Below are 17,831 nucleotides of genomic sequence, written 5' to 3' on the forward strand. Positions count from 1 at the left end.
ACCTCTTACAGAACCTCAGGACGATTGTCCGAGAACATCTATACCTTTACCGCCGAGGCGGGCGATAACAAGGCGCGCTTTCGCTGCGAAGCGAGCAATGTGATGTCCCAGAATGCACTAAAGGCGGAGGTGGAGCTATCCGTGCTGTGTAAGTCGAGTTGCAGAGGATCTGCTTCCCATTTGCGCCGCCTAATTGGCGTTCCTTATAGTTATATAGTTATGTATGCAGCCCAGGCTGAGTAGCGTATCAGATTTAATAGGTGTCTAGATTACAGGCCGGGATGCGGGATAGGGAAGCGGAGGGCAGAAACTCTGCGATATGCGGAGTGGATTGTGTCAACAGCCTGGCTCGCCTGCGACATCTTCCGAATTCCACAGAGCCAGCAGCCCTACTTGGCAAGCGATTCACTCAGAGATGCGGCAGGATTGGAGCTCGGGGATGGGAGTCCTGAAAACTCGCTCACTGGCTGTTGCTTTCTTTTGCAATTAAGCTTAAGTTTGCACTTTGAAAGCCTCTCCAGTCCCCGGCCCACTTGGCTTTGTCAAATCAAGCAATGCAAATTCTTTTCAAGTGCCAAATAGCGCAGAGCCCCTCCTCCTCAGTCCCTCGACCTCTGAACTTCTGCATCTCCGAACCCAGCCGTTGCAGATTGTTAGACTTACAACAATTGCAATCAGGCACACAAAGCCGACGGGCGGAACGACGCGGTGCCAAAGTCGTTAGCGCGACACTCGGACGGATGGACGGATAGACGGACGGACGGACGGACGGACGGACGGAGGAGACCAGCAAACATTTGCATGGCACACATGCACATCCCATCCCAACTCTTAGGCTCATGTGTCTTGTCTCACATGCAAATGGATGAGGCGGCGGCTCAGCGCGGCGTATACGCGATATTTAAATTTCAAGTGCTCGGCAGTCCGCTGAAATTGGCATCTTTTACCTGAAGCCGGCTTTAAGTGCGTGGAGGGTTACTCCGCCCCCAGTTAGGCAAAACTCGTTTAGCTGGCAGCTTCCAGTTTATGCGCATACCAATCAAAGCGCCATGCAGGTCAGGCCTGCCCACTCGGCCCCATCTTGCCCCAATAAGTATGCCACATTGAGTGGCCAGCACAAACGAATACAGGAGCAGTCGCACACTAACACTGCACTGAGAGAAAACATTGGGCCGTAAGTTAGAACACTTTGCATATGGGGCTTCTATATATCAAAACTTTATATACTTCAAGTTTATCGGAATTATTTTCCCAAATATGCCTGTTACATAAATTCACCTTCGTGGTGAATCCTTTCGTCCTGTGCATCGCAGAGATAGCAGATGTGGCCTCAGCTGGCGGCCGGAGCTCTTAGCACACGCATTATTTATGTATAACGAATGTGGAACAACAAAACTGAAGACGTAGCAGGAATACATTCAGCATCAGCATTCTTTTGCCCCACACGAGTGTGTGTTCCAGGGTGTGTGCCCGGAATGAAGATGTATGGCTAAGACGGACCGACGAAAGATGCGAGAAGTTAAGAATTCATAATGTTTATTTATATGCGAAACATATCGAGTCGAAAGTTTCGTATTCCCCTCGCGCCACTCGTGCCCAACTCCCGGCCCTGTATGAAGCGAAAGACAACGCTGCGTATGCGTAATGTATGCACTTATCCATCAAGGCGGTGGCAGTGGCAGCGGCAGCTGCAGCTGCTCCTGCTCTCCGCTTCGACGGCATTAGGTAATAGCTTCGCAGCCGGACGGACTGTCAGTCACTCAGTCATCATTTGCATGGAGGCGGCATCAGGAGCCGACATTCCTCCCCAAGGCTATTAGAGAAGCGGGAAACGGGAAGCCAGGGGGTTCTTTGCTAGCTGGAGGACAGGAGATACTCTTGTGTGCCTGCTCCGAGCATGCCGCAAGTGAGCCTCGCCGCAAACCTATTACATATTTATGCCTCCTTCATTATGCTACTCCCGGTAACTGAAATCAACCCGAAACCTTTTCCCTCCCCAGTTGCACCCACCCACGTCACCGTAATGGGACCCACAGAGGCGCGCGTCGGCGATATTGTGCCGCTGACATGCACCACCGCGCCATCAAACCCGCCCGCCGAGATCAAATGGATGGTGGGCGGGCGGCAGGTGCGCAATGCCACCTCAAAGACGATTGTCAGTCCCGAGGGTAAGTGCTGTTGCCGGTGTGACATAATCCCCTGCCTAATCCATTTCCATCTCTGCCTGTCATCGCAGGCGGCTGGACGACCACCTCGAACATCACTGCCGTCGTGGAGCCCAACAAGCGCTCCCTGGTCGTCATCTGTCACGGACTGAACATGCAGCTGACCGAGAACGTCGTGTCCACCCACACGATCAATGTCCTTTGTAAGTATGCGCAAATCCAAGGAACTTACAGCCAAAAATATGCCTCTAATACGCCAAGCAGGGGAAGTACTTAGTTCTGAGTAAGGCAGGAAAGGAACATTACCGATTCCTATATCTACCCCACCTTTCGTTTTCCCTTTAGTTTTAGTTAAATAACGCTTCGGTTGGCAGTTTTAATAGAAAAATTCTCGATCTAGCTACTAGTTTTATTCCTGGATACCAGTTTTTCCGTTTCTCCGACTCTTTAAATGGCTGATTTTCCGATCTGTGTGTCTGCGTCGCAGCGCGAGTTGGCTCACCTCACGGAGCAGGAGCGCCTGACCGCCCAGCTGAAGGTGAAGGAGCGCAAGAAGGCTGCCAGGGCCAAGCCGAAGAAGATCCTGGGCGGCCTCCTGATGGTAAATCACTTGAAGATGTGGCATCAGCATCGTGAGCGGATCAAGGGGGCGATCAGCACGGTGGACGCAGAAGCACCCAACTTTCAGGCGGCGCGCATCACCGGAGTGAACAACCTGCGAGACGAAGCGCAGATGTTCATGAAGCGCACCAAGGCCAACATCCAACTGCTGGTAGAGATTTCGCGGACGATGCGCACCCACGGAGCCATCAATCCCTTTCGCTACGATATAGTGCACGCCAGCTCCAGCATTCCCATGACCCTGCTTACACTCGAAAGACTGGAGCGCGAAAATCGCGAGTTTGGCCGGCGAATTCTGGAGGTAAACAGCGAGGTAGACTCCGGTCTGTCGGACAAGCGGATGCGGGAAGCCAGGAACCCAGCGCCCGCCGCTCCACTGGAGTTGCCATCCCAGGCGATGGCCAAGTACGAGGCCTTCAACATCCCGCTGCCCAAGTCGGACGCCGAGTTACGTCGCCTCTTCCGACCGCGTGTCTACTTTGACATATATCTCAAGGATGCACGACCTCTGGGCAGGATTGTGGTCCAGCTGTACACGGAGGCTGCTCCGCTGGTGGTGCTGCAGCTGATCAAGTCCTGCATGTGCAATCAACACACCAAGTTTATGGTCAAACGACTGTTCCCCAATCTGTGGCTGGAAACCGATTTGCTGCTGTCGGCGGACTCGCTGCTCCATCAGCCATTGGAGTACGACGCCAAAGTTATTGACCACGGGGCCTCGACGAACGTATTATCCTTCAGCAAGGCTTATGTCACAGGATTCACCCACCACCTGTCCTTTGCCATCTCGTTCAAGCCGCTTACCGTTGTCAATGGATCCCGTGTGGGATTCGGGCGGATTGTGAAGGGCAGCAAGATATGCGAGTGCATTCAGAGTTACGGCACTAAGAACGGAAAGCTCAGCCGGGGTCTGCTTTTTACCAGCTGCGGATTGCTGTAGACTGCTGGTGGTCCCTGTAAATTGTTCATATGTGCAAGGAATATTTTTTGGTCACGTAAATCAAAGTCAGTACTTTCAAAAATATTCAATAGATGTGGCATGCGGTCAGTATTAAGGTGATGAAATAAATTGATTGTGGGTGGTAAATAAGCATTTTAAGCATTTTGATAATCTACTCTTCAAAGCATAAAACAATTTCTGTTCGATATCTCTTTTAAAGCAGTTTTTATTCTGTACGCATGATAAGTTATCAATGTTTATGCCTACATTCCAAACCCCACACTACTCTGGTGACCCATGTGAAAGTCCAACATCCCGGACTTTGACACCACCCCCTTTTTCAGCCGCAGAGTGACACTTCTCCGCCACGCGACAACTGCAAGTGTCTCAAACTCCATTATCCGATGTTCGATGTCACTCTTCATTTGACTCAATTATAAGCGAAGGCACTGACAAAAAACACGCAGGAAAAAATAGATGTCGGTGTAGGAGGACAGCGAGAGACTGGGATTGAGGGGATGGCGGATTTCTGGGGAAGATGAAAGGACTGACAAGCAAAGTCACTCGATAACAGGTGCGAGTGGTTCGGTTTGGGACAGCAGTTAAGCCGATGCCGAAGCTTATTAATAATTGCGATTCTAGTTTCGGTTTATCCAGCCTCCGCCTCACCGCCCCACCGTACCATTGATCCTCCGACCCTGCGGTGGATGTCCTTTGTGAGCGCTCTCCTGCAGCGCTAATTAATTTTTCTGACCTACATCACAGGGAAAAAGCAGCGGGGGAGGGGCGACGAGAGATTTACATTTATTACCCATACCATGAGCACTGAAAATGACTAACGGACCCCCGAGGTAATGAGCGGTACTCCCGAGCGCCCACTCCCACTCCCACGCCCACTCCCAATCCCCGGCCAGCGCCCAATCAAGGACGAAGGACGAAACGATGGTATGTGCATGGTCATGCCTTGAGGATGCGGACGCCCTGCGGATATTTTTACTTTATGCGCGGCAAATTAAATAATTTTAATTTTTATTGTTCGGCCGCTCTTGGCAGCTCTCACGAAGGACACAGCGGTGGGTCCTAGTCCAGGCGCTGCCCTGAAGTCCTTTGCTGTTATTGTTGTAGACCATAATTTGCTGGCTCGTGGCTAAGTTTTTGGGCCCACAATTCGCTGGCCCATTTCCCCCTGCTTGGCGCTTCTTTGTTGTCTCTTTTTTATGAACGTTTTTCTTATCCCGTGCTGTGTTCTCCAACTGCCCCCACAGATCCGCCTGCGCCACCATTAATATCTGGCTATATGGAGGGACAAATTATCCCAGCTGGCTCGGTGCAAAAACTGCTCTGCGTTTCATCAGGCGGCAATCCGCTGGCGACGCTTACATGGTACAAAAACGACAAAAGGGTGAGTGCACAAATTTCCTTTTTTCCCGCTCTTTGTTTGCATTTTCAGCACAAAACTCAAACACACACTCGTACGCACACACACACACACATACACAAACCGTCACACACACACATAGGGAACAAAGAGCGAGCGGCAGGGAGAGAGAGCACTATCAACGGCAGGCAGCAAACATCCGCAAAACAATAATGGCGCTTTTGTTGACCATTTCCGCTTCCGCTTTATGGGCTTAAAGTGCTAATGAGCCACTGCAGCCATTGCAGCAGTGCTCTCCTACTCTGTACTCTGTGCTTCTGATGCCAGACCGATTTCGGTTTTCACACCTTCCACCTTCCACCCACCAATAATCGAGGGAGCACTGCTATCGTTAGAACTTTGAACAAAAGGCGGCAAATACGGTGGAAAAATAAAACAAGTCACCCACAGCCGCAGCTCATCAGCCCACACACTTAAACGACGGAATGTTGGCTGTTGGCTGTTGGGTGTTGGGTGGCAGGTTGCAGGTGGCAGGTGCACCTGCAGTTTCAGGTGCGGCTTCCTGTTTTAGCGCTTCCCATTTGTTGCGGTGTCAGAGTTTTCATCTCTGCCCCTCGGGGGACTCATCTGTGTGCCGTGTTTGCTCTCCAGCTCGCTCGCTCGCCCAGATTAGACGTCGTTTTATCAGCGAAATTAAAATGCATCCGCCAGCTGCGCTCTGCGGAGATGTTTTCCAACCAGAGAATACATATAAGTACTCCATTCCGCTGCAGATAAACTCGGTCATACGGGCGGCGGACAAATCGGTTTCGGCCGAAATCACCATCCTGGCCAATGTGTCCGACAACCAGGCCCAGTACCGATGCGAGGCCTCCAACAGCGCCACCGAGATCCCGCTCTTCCAGTCCACTACGCTCAGCGTCCACTGTGAGTATATATCAGATATGTATTCGTCTCAAGGCTTTTCTTATAATATTTATGCTTATTCAAATAAATTATGATTATAAATAAATGAAATGAGATGCCTTAAAGGAAATGGAACTTCCCATTTAGATTTTATGTTACTGTTTAGTATGTAGAGCTAACGACGTTAGGAAAATATTCCCAGTTTTATAAATGTAAAATGTAAATGTTATTCGGAACAGTTATATTTCCAAGTTCCTTTCTTTTTGAAGCGTTGAAACAAGAGTTCCATTAAAAATAACAACAATTAATAGTTCAAAACATATAACTTAAATCAATGGTCAAATTTTTTTCTTGAGTGCACCAGCTGCGCTTTGAATTTGGAAGCGGCGATTTGCCGACTACCGCATCCTTTCTTATTACCCATTGGTGTGTGTACTCGCTCTTCCAGTTGCCCCGGAGACGGTCAAAATACGCATTGAACCGGAAGAACTGCGACCTGGCATGGAGGCAACTATCATCTGCGACTCCAGCTCCAGCAATCCTCCGGCGAAGCTGTCCTGGTGGAAGGACGGCATACCCATCGAAGGTACGTACGTAATGCAAGGGCATGGCTGCTTGGCCGGCTTGGCCTGCTTGCCTCTTCGGGCCTGGCCAAGCGATTTGGCAATTGGAAGCTTGCCCATCGCAATTCGCCATGGACTTGCCGGCGCCACCATTGCACTTTGCTGGTGCGAGGCGTTTCCACGACAACATCCGGTTCGCTTGCCAGTCACTAAAATTACGCCCATTTCTTCTCCGTTCTCGTTCCCTCCCTACCTCCTCCCATTGCCCTGCCCCATCCGGATCCTGTGTCCCTGTCCGCCCACCGGAACTCCCGACATGCCCCAACCCACAGGCATTAATAACACGTCCAAGCCGGGTCTCTGGGGCGGCACGGTCTCCACGCTGGAGTTCAGGGTAAACGTCACACAGGAAATGAACGGCCAGGTCTACACCTGCCAGAGCGCCAACGAGGCTCTTCAGCGGAGCGTCCACGAGGCGGTCAGCCTGGATGTCCTGTGTAAGTACATCCCGCCTAATTGCTCAATTAGACGGGATCAGCAATTGCAGGGCGATTGCTAAAGCAATTGCACAAAAGAGCGGCAGTTGAACTTGTGTCCGATACCTCAAAGCAAATCCTTTCTCTTTGTATCCTTTGGCTGAACTTTCGAAATAAAAATCCGCTAGTTACGGATATTTCAATAAAGAAGCTTGGTTTGAAGAAAAAGATCAGTCCTGGAGATGATTTAAAACTACACGCCATTATACAAAATGCTTTTTAATAATATTGAACATTCAATACATCTTAATTTTTTACAATATTTATACCATAAAAGTTATTATTTAAACAATTTTAATTTTTCTACGATGATGATAACATTAGTACATTTCTAACTACGTTAATACGGACGATGAAAATCAATTATGCTGAGGTTAAATGTTTCATAGATAGAGATAAGGCACCCCAAGTTAGACAATAATTAATTTGAATATATCCTGAATCCGCAGATCGACCCAAGTTCGTGCCACCGCCCTCGTCGACGGCGGTGGGCGTGGAGGGCGAATCGCTGCAGGTGTCGCTACAAACGCGGGCCAATCCCACGCCAGTGATCTATAAGTGGACCAAGGATGGAACCACAATACCGCAGGACGGCGAGCATCGCATCTTTGCGGATGGCGGAAGCCTGAACTTCACACGCCTGCATCGGGATGATGCGGGAATCTACTCCTGCAGCGCCTCCAACTCGCAGGGAGGAGCCACACTCAACATCACAGTCGTGGTGGAATGTAAGTACTTCGCTCTGTGTGATTCCCTTCATTGGGTTAATTACGGCCATCGCCCTGCAGACGGAACCACCATCAAGTCAGTGTCTGAGAACATAGTCGTTAATCCCGGCGAGGATGCAATGCTCTCGTGCACCGTGGAGGGCAAACCGCTGACCGAGGAGCACGTAAAGTGGGAGCGAGTGGGCTACAACATGACCGTGAAAACATCGACCACCTTCGCGAACGGCACCTCCTATCTCCACATCAAGGACGCGAAGCGAGAGGATGTGGGCAACTTCCGGTGCGTGGCCGACAATCGTGTGGACAATCCAACCAACCGCGATATCCTTCTGATTGTCAAGTGTAAGTGGTTCATAAAGTAGCAGAAAGCAGTCGTCTTACCTGGTTATGCCTCACATCCTATATCCCAATCCACATCTTTTTCGTCACCTCCTCCAGTTGCGCCTGAAATCGCCAAGGCTCCCACGCTCCTGCGGGCTGCCAGTGGAACAGGAGAACGTGGTCGCTTGCCCTGCCGGGCGCAGGGCTCACCCAAGCCGCAGTTCATCTGGCGGCAGGACAAGAAGGACCTGCCCATTAACCGCACGTACAAGTACGAGGTGGAGGAGCGCAAGATTGACTCCCTGACCTACGAGTCCACCCTCATCGTGGACAAAGTAGCGCCTGCCGACTACGGGGCGTATGATTGCGTGGCCAGGAACGAGTTGGGGGAGGCGGTGGAGACAGTGCGCCTGGAGATCACCTCGCAGCCTGACCCACCCCTCAGCCTGAATATCTTGAACGTCACCCACGACACGGTCACTGTGGCCTGGACTCCGGGATTCGATGGTGGCCTTAAGGCCTCTTATCGAGTGCGTTATAGGTGAGTGATGTTTGTCCATTCAAAACATGCAGGGGAAACCATTTTGTAAAACTTCTTTAAAGCCACTCTTCTAAAATGTATACCTTATAAAGTTCACACTTTGACAGGAAATTTGTAAAAAGTTTGGATCCATTGAAATGGGGCTGCTTTTAAAAATTCAGTAGGGCCATTTCCTACATTTTGGCTGTGGGCAATTATCAAGGGTCCTGGCAATAATGAAATTGCACTTTGCCTTCTCATTCGCAGGATGGCCGACCGCGAGCAGTACAAATACATCGACGGACTGCCCAACAGCCACAAGCTGACCATCGGCGGGCTGCGCATGAATACACTCTACCTGTTCTCGGTGATGTCCTGGAACGAGCTGGGCCAGAGCCCCTACCTGCCGGATTTGGCACGGGCGGAGACCAAAGGTAAGTCCGCCCCTCAGTGCGAGCCATTCAAATTAGCCGCGAGTGCCGCACTCGACCAGCAATGCTGACATTGATTTATGCGAGGCCACCACTTGGCTGTTATGGGCACTGGAGCAGGGGTTCGATTCTGCAGAAGAATCGGTAACTACCATGGGGGGTTGATGGTGGTGGTGCCAGGCCAGTTGTCAGGCAGCTATTCGGCAGATTTGTGGAATTAATTAGGTAGCCAGTATGATAAGCAGCTATCAGCCTAATTAGAAGCACGCATGGAATGAGTCAACCGAAATAATTGATGAAGTAAAATAAACCCATACACTGGATTTCGTTATTTCCGCCGTGCATGCACGAGTCCAAATAAATCAGAGAATTTCAATCAGTTCATCAGTGGAACATGTATGCCTGTGTTCCACAAACGACATTAGTGATGGAAATAATTAACCAGCAAGATGTTTACAAATAGATAGCTAAACAGTCGTACCGTAGCTATAGAACAGTTACCATAAAAGTGAGAAAGATATGAACTTTAAGCAGTTATAAGCTAAGGAATAAGTAGAAGAGTTAACATCGATATTTGCTGAAATGGAACACAATATAGTTTGAGTATAATTTTCGCATAAGTAGACTCAGGTTAAAAGATTTAAAGGGACATATGAAAACACATTTCAACTGAGCCTGCACCACCACCAACTTGGCTATTAAATTGGACGCGACTGTAGTTTATGACGCGTTAGAAATGGCTTACAGCCAGACTCACGGACTCAACCAAGGACTCATATGGAACCGCCTCAATCCGATTTTATGTCTCACTCAATGATCTCCTCCGACCCCGGCTGCTGTTAATTGGAATTGCATTACGACCATCACCAACGTCAACAACACGGACGACGCCACCACCGCAAATGGCCACTATCTACTATTCGCGCATCGCATTCCGTCCGGCAGAAGCCCCGCCCCCTTCGCATCCGGCCTCGTCGTTGGGAGGCGGACCGCCGACCACCAGCCAGACGCCGCTGGGCGGCACATCGGGCATGCTCCTGGTGGGCGTGGGCGCCGGCGTCGTCGTTGTCCTGCTCAACGTGTTTGTCATCGGCTGCTGTCTGCACAAACGGAACGAGAAGCGCCTCAAGCGAGGTGAGGGGATCCATGAGTCCGGGAATACTGCGGTTACTGCTGCTGCTCCTACACTGAGAGAAATTCCCCCTAGAATCCATCTTATGTCTTAGTAGAGAAGAGTTATAGATCTCGCAGTAACACTACAGATTTTATACTTATTTCTCGTAAACATTCTTGCAAACGTTACAGAAATGTTTAATTAAATTCAGACAATGAATCTAAGTGATATTCCTTTTTGTTTCATCAGAACATTATATTATTATTATCTGAGTGTGCTGCCATTATTGCCCCATCGACCAAGATGGGGTTAAATGGGAAGCTATAGTCGGAGCTGCGGAACCTCGGAGCGCGAGTCCATGGTCATTTGAATTCCTAATTCCCCGGCTCGGCTCGGCTCGCAGTCGCCTCCGTTATTTTCTTTTAATTTGTGGGCGTTGTCAGCGCACGTGCCCGGTGGTCAGCAAATTGCGGAAGAGAATAGGAATGGCATTGGGATCGGTAGGGGAAGGGAAATAGGTTTGGGTATAGCAATGGGATTGGACATCGCGATGGGAATCGCTGTGGAATGGCGATGGCGTCGCTAATTTCATTTGCCATCACATGTTCCGGCTCCGCTTCGCAGGAGGCTCTACGTGATTTGCGTCACTCGCTGGTCGCTAGCGGTCTCTTTATTTGATTTCGCTGCGTGTGCCCGCTATGCCAGCCGAATTCGACCCCTGACCCCAGACCCCAGACCGTCCTTTGTTCGGAACCCATGACCAAATCCCCGATTCAGAGTCCGAGTCCGAGTCCGAATCCGAGACGGACGCAAGTGGAACTGGGGCAGCGCGCTCATTGCTATGCTCTGCGCCATTTTATATTTTTATTCCTCACGATATTATTCCTTTTTATTACAATTTTTCATTTCATTTCGCATTTATTTATTGTTTTATTTTCGCAACCATATTTTCTCTTTGTTTTTTGCATGGTTCGTTTTGTCAAGGACTTGAACTGATGCCAGCCGAGTTAACCGAGGACTCCAGCAACACACCGAATCTGGTCATAATTGGCATCTCTCTGGCGGCATTCGGCTTCCTCCTGGTCAACGCGTCGCTGGTTGCCTGGTTCTTTGTGCATCAGCGCCGCAAGAAAGGTTATTATTATTTATTATTTATTATTATTATTATTGTGACCATTATTTGGGCAGTATGTATGTATGTCTGTATACTGCACTGCTTTATTTGCTGTGTCTGGTAGTTGGGGTACGTCTTTGATTGAGGTTACTTTTGAGCGCGGGGCTGGCACTTCGAATTCCACTCCGAGAACCACTAGACAATTGCACTGCCATGTTGCAATAGCAGCCGGCACCGCTTCCGTGACACCACCGGAAGCGGAAGCGAGCGCGTTGTGCTGCTTCCGATGCCCACTGAGGACGTCTCTCTCTTTATGAAGCTCACTAAACAATTTCCTGCATACGCAGGCTCCCAGGATCCCGGCCCCGGCCCCGGCCTTGTTCCCGGCCCGGGCAGGGATCTACTCCGCCTTGGCTTCTGGTAATTTCCGCAAGCAACCAATGCCAAGCATGGCATGGCCAGGATGCAGCATCCAAGTATAATGATGACAGAAAATAATGATGCATCCCGGGCACCCGGCAGCCAAGAGCTGCTGTTTATCGAACAGGCGACTCGGACAGCCAGCAAGACAAATGTGCATCGTTTTCTTAGCTGAATGCACAATCTCCCGGAAATCAGATTGCTTTCTTAGTTCTCGGGCGGCGGACGGGGTGCTGAGGTCGTGGAGCACGTGTCGACAAGTGCTGGACATGTTTGCCGAGGGCTGTTTATTAAAACGAAATTATTTTTCACCACTAGAGTGGAGCCGACTTTAAATGGAAACCCTGATGGCGCCATCAGTCCAATTGTTACCATTTTCCCGGACAGCTTTCCTTAGCACAGTCACTCCATCCAACTCGCTGGCAAATTTGAGACGTGGCCGCACACACGGCGTGTACGCAATGTGCCAGCACAGAATCGCTATTACGTGCCGTCAGTCGACGACTTGCACAACACATTTGCAGGCTAACCAAATTATTTGAGCCGTAGTGCATGAGCCGGGCAGCAAATGGAGCTGCATCCCGAACTCAATACGGCGGCGAGAGATGCACATGAAACCACAATAAAGGTCTCAGAATATATACGAATGAATGAGTCAGTTTTTGGCTAGGCAGATAGGGGAATTTAAGAAATTTTTATTATGTGACAATTGTTGCTTAGTAGTTATGTATGAATCATTTTTACAAAATTAAAAATAATTTACCGCTCTTTTTTGTTTAAAAGCCAGGCTAAATGCCATTTCTTTGCCCAGAGTGTTGCTACTTACACATCTTGCAGTTCTACTTATTTGGTGCTGTAATGTGTGCTCTGTCATGCAGTTTTCGTAAACATTTGAGTTATGACTTGATTATCTTCTCGGGCTCTGTCAGTGGAAAACTTTTGATTCATTAGGCGAGTGAAAAAGAGGGCGACACGCCCCGAAACTAAACTAAACTGACTTAATCGTGGAACAAAATGTGGGCCAGTTATTTTTTGACATTTTCAAACGGGAAGCACGAAAAGCATGAAGCATGAACTACAGCCGCAGGACATAAATAAGAAATTTCCCTAAGAATCCCAGGCCAGACCAGACTCCATTATTTCTGTCCTTCGTTTCGCTGGCAGTGCGGCGCAGTTGAACAAATGGAGAGTGCCGGGATACGAATGCAATCCCGCTCCACACAAAAGAAAATTCATATTTCAGTCTTGCTGCAAACAAACACAGCAGCCAAACCGAAAACGAAAACGAATGCGAATGCGAGGAGCTGAGGAAAACCCTCCTGGAAGAAACAACATTTTTATGACAATGTACGGAGAGTGGTAAGGGGAGCCGTCGTATCCCCAAACCCTTATCCCTGTCAAAAGCCGATAACTGACAATGCCCAAAAGGATTTTTACTTTTCCCGTTTCAGTGTTCACAATTTTTCCATCCATTTCGCTTCTTTTTTCTCTGTGAAGTTGTCAGAGAAACTGGTGCGTTGGCCAGCCGGCGGAGCTGGGCGTTTGGGAATGGTATTGGGTATGGTAGTGGGAGTAGGAGTAGAAGTGGTAGTGGGAGTGGGAGTGGGAGTGGGAGTGGGATTCGGTGGACCCTGTCGGGGGATATCTCTCTGCATATTTCAATGTTTTCGCTGGCGAAACTTGACTTGTGTTTTTGTTGCAGCCCTCGGATATGCATTTTTAATGTGCATTTGGGCCTTTGTGTCAAAATGCCGCATGGCGCACAGAAAGGAAATCCATCCCGCTCCAAATCTCATCTCAACTGAACCCATTTCCCCCGCCCCATCTTATCCAAGTCCGAATCCCACTCATCGGCAAACCAAAGCCCAACCGCACTGGAGGCCGCCTAAGAAGCCTTTCGCTGTAGTTGTCGCTGTCCGATAAACTATGCCAAAAGTCTGCGGTTGGCAGCTGGTTCAGTGGTTCAGCTCCGCCGCCGACTGCTGTTCGTCCGTGGTCCGTGGTCCGCACTCCATAGTCCGTTGTCCGATGTCCGTTGTCCGTAGTCCGCTGTCCGTTCGTTCCGTTGCCGGTCATCGACCACAGTTGCCATGAACAAGAGAGCGGCAGTGACCATCGCATCGCCGCAGCCACAGTCAATGCCCAGTGCCACATATTTCATTCTCGTATGAGCTGGGCCTGAGCCGGAACATCCCGAATAGCGCCATCTCTAATGTTTATTGCTTTTCGCCTGGCCCCAAAAAGTTGAAAGGGGAGTGCGACCCCACACTGAGAATAATATTTGATAAGAACTAATATGAAAAGTGGCACTAATAATATTATAAAGTAGATTGGAATCGCAGCTTTTAATTTCAGAGGCCAATAATTTAATTAGTTTACTTCACCTTAGAGCTCTTTACTTCGCCAACAACCTCTAAATCTCAAAACGTATGTCCTCAGCTGCATTCAAAACAATCAAAGGTTGGTTCAAGTGCACTTTCCCGGCCCACTTAAGAGTCGAAAGAGGTATTGCATCAAACAATTGGTCCAGGCCCTTCGTGAGTGGTTAACAAAGTTAGGGGCATGGGCCTAGCTCCATATGGCAATAGATTTCGAGGCACAAAAAAACGTCAACTTTTGCTGGAGCCTCCAAATATCCAAAAGGAAATGGAGAGAGCAAGTGCACCCATCAACACCGAGGGTGTATTATCTTTTGGCCAGGAGTGAAACTTTAGAGCGAGAGCCGGCACAAAAGTGAAATGGCCCGCAACCCGATCTCGGGGATAGGGATATAGTAGAGTGCGACACTTTTACGACTTGGCGGGCGGGTCGGACCGAAACTTTTATGCCAACGTTGCCACCAGCGATAAGACCACCCAACCAGGCCCACACCACTCAGTCCCGATGGTCGCCCCACTGGCGAGCACTTGACTTTGACACTCTTTAAACAATTGACGCAGGCACGGGGAACTGGCCAGAGGATTGGGGCCTTCTGTGGCGTGCGTGAGGGAGCTGCGACATCGAATCTGAAAAGATAAGCGCACAGGCTGTCGTGGTCAGGAAAATCGAGGAAATCGGGGAAAATCTGGCCGAAAACGGGGGGTGATGGAGGCCAGAGGGCTGGCTCAGCAATGTCGAAAAGTTTGCTGCTTATGCAACTGGCCATGACAGGCCGAAAGAGTGGATCCATTTGCAGCGGGAGTGGGGGCCATGGAGAACAGGGAACGGGTAACCGAGAATGGGAGTTCATAAATTCATCGCCGGGAGCAAAAACAATGCGCGAAATAGCTCAGCACCCGGCGCATTCAAACGGTCGGAGAGCAAATAGCACACCACAATCCCGGCCAGCGAATAATTTAGAGCGGTGGCCGGGACAGAGGGCTTACCAGAAAAGACCTTCAAAGCAGACGTCGCCGTCATTAACGTGGCCAGATGACCACAGCATCTGCCTAAGCCGCGCCCCACACATACTACATAGGTTTATAGAAAGCTATCCGGTCGGGCTTTTCTGAGCATAAGTGCAAAATTTGTAATCTCCGTGCGGCGTAGCGTGGCCGCAAAGTGCAGTGGCAGCCAGAAAAACAAGGAGCGGATTATTTAGCATCTGCTTTGACGGTGGCCACCGCATTGTGTCCACAGCCCGGGAGCGGCGAAGAGTGATAAGCCCGTCCGCCGGACATCAATACCCTACCAAGGGGTCACCCATTCAGCCCGTCAGTCGTCGTAAACTAAGCTTAGGCCTTACGAGTTTTAAGGGTAGACACCGAAGAACAGAGCATCAAATACGAATAAAATATTAATGCTGAGAAATACCTGATTTAGGCTAGTTTATATGACCAAAATAGGACCCAAATCAAGGGTACACCCACTTCGAACACTCATGTTCCTATGCCATCTAAGCTTTTGTTTGCAAAATTCATTCATAAGCGGGCACTCTTTTCGCGAAAAGACAAAAACGCGTAGGATAGCGGTCATGTTTTTAATTGCCTTAATTGATTAAAGCCAGGTCTATTATTTTAAATGCCCCCCGCACCTAAACGCCCTTCTGCAGGAAAACTCGTTTGTCGTCATAAATAAAACAACTGACAAATGCCGAAAATGCTTTTAACTCGCTAAGCCATTAAATCAGTGAGCTCTCGCGGGATACACACATCTAGATATATAGATGAATAGGTATACATATATGTTGCTATATAGGGCGCTGTCATCGGCAGACCAGGAACCAGGATATGGGTCGATTGGCACTGCGGCCCTGCATTTAAATGCATTTTCAATTTTTAATTTTTTCCCTATGAGTGCCCACACAAAAGTGTATAGACTCCGGATTGGTTGGGCATATGTTTAATGAATTAAAACCCAACCAAACGCAGCCGAATGTTGGTCGATCATAAAAAATGCAAATTGAAGCATCGGCAGCACAGAATAAACAGCATAAAAACAAACAAAATGGAGACAGAACAAAGCAATTTTCCTCGAATATTCGGCTGCAATTTGTTAAATATTCATTATACACATTGACCAACATGAACAACGAGCAACACACAAACGTGCATAAAGTAATTTTGATAACTGCCAAACATTCAATGTTCCTTGTGCAAATTAACAGAAAACGGCCATTTTATCGACTAATAGTCCCCGCATGTCACGTAACCGGAGGACGTGCCGCCCAGGACCCCCACCTATCCCACATATTCCCCATATCCACATCCTGAAAAATTTATTATTAAGAAACCGTAGGGCCATTATATCTTTGCATAGCTCAAAGACGATGATGATGGCAATGATGGCGATAGCAGCTGAGTGGCAGCGCAATGTCCACTTACCATTGCCCATTTACCTATCGCCATCAGCAGGAACATGGCTGACATGGGGGCCACACGGAGCCACATGGAGCCACACGTGTCTATTGCTTTTTGCCTTTCTGCTGACTCCGCTCAGCCCGAAATCGTTGTACATTCTGTGAAGGAAAAGGCGCTTGAAAACAACAAGCTGGAATATACCGAGAAAGCTGTGTCTGTGCGAATTTGATCTAAAATTGTAGTAATTTAGATTACACCTGTTTTATCTAAAACGATCAACAGTAACTTGGAATTAATCGAAGTTTTAAAATGCCAGGCCTAACAGAATATAGAGTTGTAAGCGAGTTAAGGACCCATTTCCCATGTACAGCAGTAGCAGCAGCAGCAACAGCCAGGAAATCTAAAAATATTTAAATATATATCCTATAATGTGAACTATTTTTATATACTTTACATATGCCATCGACTCGTGACTGGAATGTGCTGAATAATGGACTCCACTTTGCGGCAAACACGTGTTAACTTCTGCGGAAAACTCGCCATAAATCATTTAATTACATTTTTACCTTTGCCCGACTATCAACTCATTAATATTACCCGATGTGCCTTACTTTGTTTCCGACACCGCATCGAAATGCACATCAACGAATGCTGCGACAAATGTGAATAATTTACACAATGCCTGCCACCCGTGTAAACACCCAAACGCCGCCCGAAAACCACCCATTATCCAATCGAACCATCCACCCATACCATCCACACCGTCCACCTACTCCTGTTTCTGGCACTCTGACAATCTTGGCTATTTGCATTTGATTTGCATTGCCTGAACCTGCAACTGCAACACAATTGGCCACCTCATATCCTCCTCCTGGCGCACTGCATCAACGCCCGCAAAAAACCAACCCCGTCCACTTGCTCCACCTACTCCACCTGCTCCATCTGCTCCACATGGCACCGCTGCGAATCATCAATTTTCGGGATGTCACTGCCAATTACACCTTTTCAATATTTGTGCGCATACCTTGGCGTTCGAATCCGTTTCCCTCCTCGCCGCCTATATCCTCGCCATCCCGGTCCGCTGCTCGTGGCGTCGGAATTTTTTCGTGTGTCGGCGGCATTGGAATACAGTGGCGGAAACTACAAATCAACCGGCAAAAACGGCAACCATCGAGATGTACGCGCCCAGCTCGTATAATGACACCGTCACCGGCGAGACGCTGTCCAGCGTTTCGGAGAAGAGCGAGTCCTACTCCAATGAGGGCAGCAGCCAGCCGGAATATATTGTGAGTACAG

The 17,831-nt window shown here is 49.0% G+C and overlaps 2 protein-coding genes across 4 annotated transcripts in view; both read left to right on the forward strand.

The window, feature by feature from the left end:
- The window catches only part of LOC6528647 (nephrin), a 56,768-nt gene that overhangs the window by 25,247 nt on the left and 13,690 nt on the right, over positions 1-17,831 (forward strand). The window contains exons 6-19 of one of the 3 annotated variants that reach the window (XM_015198506.3): positions 12-148; positions 2,001-2,168; positions 2,237-2,368; positions 4,992-5,128; positions 5,878-6,031; positions 6,459-6,596; positions 6,906-7,070; positions 7,559-7,837; positions 7,898-8,179; positions 8,276-8,699; positions 8,946-9,112; positions 10,055-10,243; positions 11,208-11,357; positions 17,667-17,821. In XM_015198506.3, coding sequence (XP_015053992.1) covers positions 12-148; positions 2,001-2,168; positions 2,237-2,368; positions 4,992-5,128; positions 5,878-6,031; positions 6,459-6,596; positions 6,906-7,070; positions 7,559-7,837; positions 7,898-8,179; positions 8,276-8,699; positions 8,946-9,112; positions 10,055-10,243; positions 11,208-11,357; positions 17,667-17,821 — 2,677 coding nt within the window. The remainder of the gene's footprint in view (positions 1-11; positions 149-2,000; positions 2,169-2,236; positions 2,369-4,991; positions 5,129-5,877; positions 6,032-6,458; positions 6,597-6,905; positions 7,071-7,558; positions 7,838-7,897; positions 8,180-8,275; positions 8,700-8,945; positions 9,113-10,054; positions 10,244-11,207; positions 11,358-17,666; positions 17,822-17,831) is intronic. The other 2 variants (XM_002089653.4, XM_015198505.3) reach the window with 2 other exon arrangements.
- On the forward strand, positions 2,491-3,879 carry LOC26535492. The gene has a single exon (XM_015199141.3). It carries the CDS (start codon positions 2,617-2,619, stop codon positions 3,724-3,726), a length of 1,110 nt encoding a protein of 369 aa, XP_015054627.1. The 5' UTR covers positions 2,491-2,616; the 3' UTR covers positions 3,727-3,879.

The sequence above is a fragment of the Drosophila yakuba genome, chromosome 2L (genome assembly GCF_016746365.2).
Source record: "Drosophila yakuba strain Tai18E2 chromosome 2L, Prin_Dyak_Tai18E2_2.1, whole genome shotgun sequence".
In the NCBI taxonomy this organism is placed as follows: Eukaryota; Metazoa; Arthropoda; class Insecta; order Diptera; family Drosophilidae; genus Drosophila; species Drosophila yakuba.